Source organism: Lepidochelys kempii, chromosome 5 (genome assembly GCF_965140265.1).
Source record: "Lepidochelys kempii isolate rLepKem1 chromosome 5, rLepKem1.hap2, whole genome shotgun sequence".
Lineage (NCBI taxonomy): Eukaryota > Metazoa > Chordata > Testudines > Cheloniidae > Lepidochelys > Lepidochelys kempii.
The window spans coordinates 131,264,044-131,271,891 of NC_133260.1; the positions used below are offsets into that span (position 1 = coordinate 131,264,044).

At 49.4% G+C, this 7,848-nt stretch overlaps 1 protein-coding gene across 2 annotated transcripts in view; it reads right to left on the reverse strand.

Moving 5' to 3' along the window:
- Positions 1-3,584, reverse strand: part of KCMF1 (potassium channel modulatory factor 1) — a 68,085-nt gene extending 64,501 nt beyond the window's left edge. Inside the window, exon 1 of one of the 2 annotated variants that reach the window (XM_073345912.1) lies at positions 3,263-3,584. In XM_073345912.1, the coding sequence (XP_073202013.1) occupies positions 3,263-3,278 (16 nt within the window). In that variant the 5' untranslated portion in view covers positions 3,279-3,584. The remainder of the gene's footprint in view (positions 1-3,262) is intronic. The other variant, XM_073345911.1, reaches the window with a different exon arrangement.
- Positions 3,585-7,848: the final 4,264 nt, after the last annotated feature.

The following is a 7,848-nucleotide window of genomic DNA, read 5'->3' on the forward strand; positions in this document are numbered from 1 at the left end:
GAAATCCACTATTTTCAATCCTACAACTAATTTCGAATTTGGACTATCAATATAATAAAACAATTTGAATACATGGTGCGAAGTCCTGGATAAAGAGACAACCAATAGAAAGACTAACCAGGTTCCTATAAAATGTATCATACCAAGTTGCAGCAGCAGCATTTTCTATCTCAAGCTGGTTCTCAACCAGGGTTCTGGGGTCCTTTAGGGGGCCGCAAGCAGGTTTTGGGGGGGCGCAAAGCAGGGCCAGTGTTAGACTTGCTGGGGCTCAGGGCAAGAAAGCTGAAGCCTCGCAGTGTAGGGCTGAAGCCCAGGGCTCCCAGCCCTGCCACTGGGGGCTGAAGCCGAAGCCTGAGCAACTTAGCTTTGTGGGGACCCCTGTGGCATGGGGCTCTGGGCAATTGCCTTGTCTGCTACCCCCTAATGCTGGCCCTGGCTTTTATATGCAGAAAAACAGTTGTGACACTGGTGGGCTGTGAAATTTTTAAAGCATGTTGGGGGGGGGGGGGGGGGGGGGAAGAGGGGCTCAGAAAGAAAAAGGTTGAGAACCCCTGTTCTATCTTGTTGTTTTTACTTTGGAAAGAATACATCCATAATGTGAAGTTACCAAACTTCACATCACCCTGCAACCTAACAGGAAAAGGTGAATTTCCATTTTCAAAACTAACCCATTATAACTTGAAAGAAGGAACATTTTCTTAAAATCTGACAACCCAAATATTAACCTTGTTTAGTTAAAATAATTCTCCCTACTCATCACCAAAATCCCACATTGAAAAAAACATGTTCTTCCATACATGTTCTTTCCAGCTTAGGAATTTCACAATATACACCACGAGAGACATGCTTATAAAAATTCAGTTTCTAAGATTCCTGTCTCCCAGTAAAATACTAACTTCAAGAGTGAAATACCTTTTTTATCAAATATTACAAACATTTACAATATTTCTCACTTTAAGACTTAGTGTGTAACAAATAGAATTCAAAAGCAGTTAGCATACCACCTTTGCAATGTTAATCAGTGCAGTTATGAGTTCTTACCCTGATACTATAGTTTAAACCCGCATACCGTCATGTGGTACGTGCACCACAGTTTGAGAACCAATTTACAGAATATATCCTCCAACAAATACAATACACAAAGCAACTGTGAGATTAACCCTCATTTTGCTGTTTGCTTAATTACTTCTATACAAACCCACCCAAATCTAGAGAAAGATAAGAAGAATTTATTGTATCACATGAGGAGACTGAGCTAGGATCTGGTGTGACAGACTAAAAGTTTGGCAACAGTCATAGAATCATAGAAGTGTAGGATTGGAAGGGACCTTGAGAGGTCATCTAGTCCTGCCTGCACCCAATGCAGGACCACATAATAACTAGACTATTCCTGACAGGTGTCTGACTTGTTCTTAAAAACCTCCAAAGACAGAGATTCCACAACCTCCCTAGGAAACTTGTTCCAGTGTTTAACAATCCGTCCTCTTACTCAAAATAAAAAAAATCTCAATACTAATGGACTCCTATAAGACAACTCAGCTAAATTAGCAAACCTTAAGGCAGAGTGAGGAGTGTGGACACCAGTCTCCATCCCACATACTCTAGTCCTGCATCAAAGTTACCTACCCTCTGGCTGGAAGCCTGTAACATTATTCCCCAAATTCTGAACTTTCCTACTGTGTTGTCTATGTCTGTCAAGACTGGATGTAGACACCTCTATTCCAGTATATCTTCAGAGATCTGCCTAATTTAAAAAGATTACTTCTATATCACTGGGACAACAAAGATCATCCCTCTTTAAGCAAAGGGAGATAGAAGATAACTTTTTGCCAGGTTAGGTGCTGAGGTTATCCCCTCAAGAAACAATAACCTGGATGAAATCTCTTATTACAAGGAGCTTCTTCAAGATCTTACATTCTAAACCAACTATTCACTTGCCAAAGTGAGAAAAAACCTCTCCATACAGACATACACGCTATTACATTTTTCTTTTCTTCCCAGATACATTCCGTTTTGCCTGTGTTCTTGTCTCCTTCCTTCTCATTGCTATTTTTGATTAATCCTTAACTATCCACTTACCTCCCTTACAACAATAAAAAATACAGAATGACAAGAGTACATATCTAAAGCATTTTCTCTACTTACGTACGTAACTTTTCTTAACCTTTCAAAATGTTTGCAGTGATTTGTTAATACAGCTGCATTCATTTCCTTTTCTACACTAAAGATTCAAATATTAAAAGTTCATAACCTGCCAAAGTTGCCAAAACGTCAGCTCGTCCCGAAGCAAGACCACAGCTACTAATCATATCCCCAAACACTAGTCCCAATGCAGAAAAAGACATGAAGACCTCTCCCTGAACCAAACATTCGCTTGAACCTGTTCTTCATCTTCCACCCCTCACAGTCGCAAGAAACCACTCTCCAAACATCTCCAAAACACGCCTGCATCCTCCTCACAGAAGCCTGCCACCCTCCTGCCGCCACACAGTCCCGGCCCTGACACATTGCTCCCCTCCTCTGAGCCACCTACAACACACCCCCTCTCCTCTGCCTGGACCCTTCCCACTGTGACATAGGCACGAACAGCTCTGTCTCCCCGCCACACGCCATGTGTGACTCTCCTTCCCCTGCCTTTACCTACAACCCCCCCCCCACACCCAGTCCCACCAGCCCTCTGACATCCACACCCCCACATTCCCCTCCCCCACAGGGACCTACCGACCCCAACACGCCGCCCCCCCAAGCTCCACCCGCGCCCTCCCAGCCCTCCACCCCCACGGACACGCCTGGCCCCCGTCCCCAGCCCCGGATGCCCCCGCCCCTACGTCCCCTCTCCCTGCCCGGCCTGGGCCCCCCGCCGCCAGGCGGCTGCAGCCCCCGCCCCGTCCCGGCACAGCGAGGAAGGAGGCCGGGACCAAACCCCAGGCAGGGAGTTTTCGCCCCATCAGGCCCCAGGCCGCTGCGCTCAGCAGCGGGGTAACCAGCCCCAGCCCCGTTCCTGGCGGCCGGGCCGGGCGGCGCTAGGCCGCGGCAGGCCCCTCCGCCTGCCCTGTGCGGGGCCGGGAGCCGCCGGCGGCCGGGGCCTGCCCGTAACGGCCACGGCCCCCTCCCCCATGACACTGCAAAGCTGCCCGGCCGCCGCCCTGGCCCCGGCCGCCCCGGGGCCTCCGCCGCCGCCGGCCCCCCCGCTCTCGGCGGCGCCGCCATGACGATCCCGCTGGCCGGCGGGTGCCCGCAGCCGGCAGGCCCCGGCCCTCACCTTCATGTCGGGACATCCTAGTTCAGAGGCGGCGGCCCAGGCCCGTCCCGGGCTCCCCTGGCTGCTCGGCGCCGCTCGGCCTGGGCCCCGCGCGCTAAGCCCGGCGCGGGCAGGGGGCGGCGGGCGCGGGGGGTCGGTTGCGGCGGCCCCGGCCTCTCCAGGGGGCGGATCCAGCAGCTTCCCGGGCGCCGTGACACGGTGACTCTCGTCGGGCCCCGCCGGCTCCTAGCGCCGCCCCCCGCCTCCTTCCCCTGGCCCCCGCTTCCGCTGCGCCGCGGCCGCTCGCGTCCCCGGGCTGGGTCTGGGCGCCTCCCGCTCCCGCTCCCGGCCACAGCGCCGCCGCCGCCGCCGCCTCCGCCCAGCCCCCTCCCTCCCCCCGCCCGCCCGGCGGCCGCTGCATGCAGGGAGGAAGAGGAAATGCACGGCAGCGAGGGGGGCCGGGAGCGCCGGCACCGCCCCGCGCAGCCCGAGCTCCCCGCCCGCGGCCAGCTTCCGCCCCTGCCCCAGGGCGGCGGCCGGGCTGCGGCAGCCTCGAGCCCAGCCTGGGCTCCCCTGACTCCCCCGCCGGGGCCAGGACACAGTCGCCTTGCGCGGCGGGAGCAACGGGGCTGGGGCTGGCCGCAAGCAGGGGGGGCCCGGGCTGGAGAAGGGCCCAGCCAGAGCCCGCGCTGCAGAGCCCCCCCGCCAGGCGGCCAGGGCTCGAGGGGGGCTGGGATGAAAGCCCCTTCAAGCAAAGTGCGAAACCCGGCGGCAGCCAGGCTTTGGGGAGGGAGGGGGAGGGGGTCTTGTACTTTCCATGATCGTTGGGCCCAGCCATGTGATACACCAGCCTGCGGGAAGCCTGAGAAGCCCGGGTGCACCTCCGGAAGTGCAGGTGGAGTGGAGAACACGGAGCCCCCCCCCCGACCCACATGGCTCCCTGCCTGAAACTTTCCTCTTTCTTATAACCCAGCGGCTGGGCTGATGCAATGTAACGTTAACCTTTAACAAGCCAGAAAGGGGGAAGTTAAGGCTCCTGGTCCCTGTGCTATGATGCACATAGCAAAAGCCCCTTGCTGTGGTGTTTCTCAGCTAGGGAGCTCAGTATTGCTGGTTGTTAGGCGTACGTTGGCAACTACACAGGCTGATGCCGCAGCAACCTTAACTGGGGCATGTTCTGATATTTAAAAAATAAAATAAAATAAACGCTGCTGAGTAGCTTTAATGTAACATTAACGTAGCTTTTGCCTTTAACTTTGCATTTTTCAGAGAAAAGGAAAACGCCTCTGATTAATAGTAGCATCAATCATTCAAAGTGACCTTTTGTTAATGGGAGGGTGGGTTCAGATTTGGACTTGCAGACAGTTTTCTGCAAAGCAGAGTTAACAGGGCAACAACACATCCCTTTACACTGAGGTGGTTTCCAATCTTGGGAACCGAAAACAAGGCGCTTTTTTTTTTTAAATAAAAAAATTTAGACGTTGCAGAATGCTGGAAAAGTTAAAAATAAACCCCCAAAGTGTTAGACGCACAGTTTTTTTTCACATCTGTGACATCCTTCTTTCTCTGCTAGTAAGGCATTATGTTTGGATGATTGTACATCTCAGTGGTACACCCAAAACAGCCTGATAGTAGCTGTGTCCTTGTGCCTAGTCTACCAGTCTTCTTTCTTGGCTCTTGAGCAGTGAAATATGCAGTGATGTCATAAAGAGGGTGGGGAATCATTAATCTCAGTTTAAAAAAACCTAGCAAATACTACTGAGCATGCTGAAAACTGATTTTTTTTAATCAGTTAATTTTATTATTCATTCCAACCAATTTTTAATCACACTTGGTCAAGGACACAGGGCCAGCCATAGTGGTAGGGGGAGAAGTGAGCAAAATCTTTCTGTCAACCATCTCCAAAAACAAAACCATTTTTAACTGTTTCTTGTCCTCCATGGTCATGTACCACTATGCATTAAGCTGAATATCCCAAATATTTATAAATTAAATATATATTGCCAACCCCAAACATTAAGTCATGAGTCAGATGCCCAAAATAATTGGCTTGCAAAGAATTACATTATAATGATCACTTTGTCTTTAGAAGGAGGCACCTACACTTAATTTGCATGATCATCTCATTTCCAAACTTTGACATACAATTAACCTTTTAAAAATACAACCAGAAATGCAAAGCCTCCCCATTGAGTATTTTAGCACAGTCCTGTCTCTCTGTTCTGGCCCATCCCTGAATATCTCCCACCCACTATACCTATAGCCATCTCCCCCAAAGTCTCCTTTGCTCCTTTCCCCTCATACTTTTGAGTCAGTCTCCCTTCTGTACCCCACATTCTCTGGCACCCCAGTCAACCTCACATTCTCCTGTTCCTTCTGTTTACTTCCTGCCCTAAATACCCCTACACCCCACATTGTCCAGCAATGCCCATCAATATGCCCTACTTCCCCTTTCCTCCTCATTTATTCTCCTGCACTCCCTCCTGTATTCTCCATCACCCTACTGGCCATCCTCCCTAAAGGTAGCTTAGCTTCAGTCTCACTGAAAACAATGGGGGGGGGGAGAGGGACAGAATGGTGCCCATCGGGCATCCTCAGCCACATGCAGAAGCTCAAGGGAAATGGTGGCCATTTTGACTGAGGGCAGCCTCAGGCTTCAGTGCTCTTTGAAATGATGGGAGGTGGTGGTCCCTGTCAAATGCAAAAATCTGCCAGGACCCTGAAGAAAGTTATGAACTTCTCTCTCTCTCTCTCACACACACACACACAAAACCACAAACACAAAAGGTGAGCCAAATGAGAGTTGATGGCTCAGGGGTAACCAGATGTCCCTTAAAACCAGGATTCCAGGACCCATGTGTCAATTTTACATCAAATGGTGTTTTGTCCTACATTTTGTCAACACATCGGCCACCTGAAGGAGCTGCTCTGTGTATCTCTAACATAGTCTTGTGGCCGAGACATCGCACTGGGCCTCAGGAGATTTGGGTTCAGTTCTTGACTCTGCCACAGGTTCACTAGGTGACCTTAGGAAAGGTCATTTAATCTCTCTAGGCCTCAATTCCTCATCTGTAAAATGGAGATTAATAATCCTTCCAGTTTCTTTGAATACTAATCATGTGGATCCCACTCATGGTATATATATATATACACACACCCCTCATATGTGGGTCCAGAAACTTTTTGGCCAGCAATGTCCAGTGGAGCTGTCCTCACACCCCACCCAGGGGGGTAAGGAAAGTGCAGCCCCACCCAATATTCAGTTCCCTCTCACCACCTGCATCAGAACTCAGGGCTCATCTATGCTTAAAACGCTACAGCAACACCTAGCACTTTATATGCAGAGATTTAGGTCAGTTTAACTACTCTGCTCAAGGGTGTGGATTTTTCCACACCCCTAACCAACGTATTTAAACAAAGTTAATTTTCTAGCATAAACCAGGTCTCGGTGATGTCCACCCCACTCCCTGTAGAAGATTCTGAAATTAAAACTATTTCCAGTAGTTAGTTCAGTTTAGTATTGTTAGATACTGTTAAAACACTTTCCTGCCCTCATAGCAGTATCTTTGCTATTTTAGGCAGAGGGCTAAATATTTCATTTATATTGCAAATCAACTGAAATAAAAATATTGTATGTTGCTAGTTCATTAGTTTCTTAAATTGCTAAAGGGGCTGTTTTGTACTTGTCTCTTCACTTTTCTAATTGTATAACTATTAAGAACAAATCAAGAGGCATGCCTGCACAAGGCTCAAGAGGCCCCTGCCATAAATTATGAAGACAAAATTAAGTTGTTCACAGAACTCCACATTTCCTTCTGACCTGCACCTCTAATACCACTCAAAGCACTCCCTGCAGCAAATCACATAGAAAAGTGCATCTTGTTCTGATGGTCAATAGACTTGAACAATTTTGAACCAGGAGGGGAAGACTGTTCCAGAGCAGAGGGCCCCACACAGAATGCTCTGCTACAATCTCCTCTCCCAAAGGAGAGGGGAACTAGCTCTAATGGTCAGTAGAATGTCAGCTCTTACACAGAGACTTTCTGTACTAAGAGGTTTCACATTTAGAGCATTAGATCCCCAAAGACAGGTTCAGGAGTTCATTAACATCCTTGCTATGAGAACGCCACAAAAACAAAAATCAGGAATTAGCCTGCGCTATATTTGCAGCCAACACCACTGTTAGCTATATTGAACATCCACAAATCAAGAAAGCCAAAATGCTTCCACTAGGCTATACTATTCAATTTGGGTTTGCAGTGCTCCTAAGTCACCAAGGCCTGCTCTAGGCTACAAAGTTAGGTAGAGTCTTGTGTCATCCTGTGTTTTTATCTGCACTCATATGTGTCTCCAGCGGACGTAAGTGCTTGGTTTCACCTCCCTGAATGGTGTAGATTCACAGCCAACCTACCAAGGTCAATGCAGTATGAGCGTAGACAAGGCATTATCTGTGTCAACCCTAACAGTTTTCCAGATGCTGTCCTACAATGCCGCATTCCCTGCAACAGTGACCCCTCTGGTCACAATTTTAAACTTCACGCGGCCCACAGGTCAGAGAAGCCCTCCCCCTTAAGCCCTCTGCATGTTTTTCAAATATCTTTCTCATT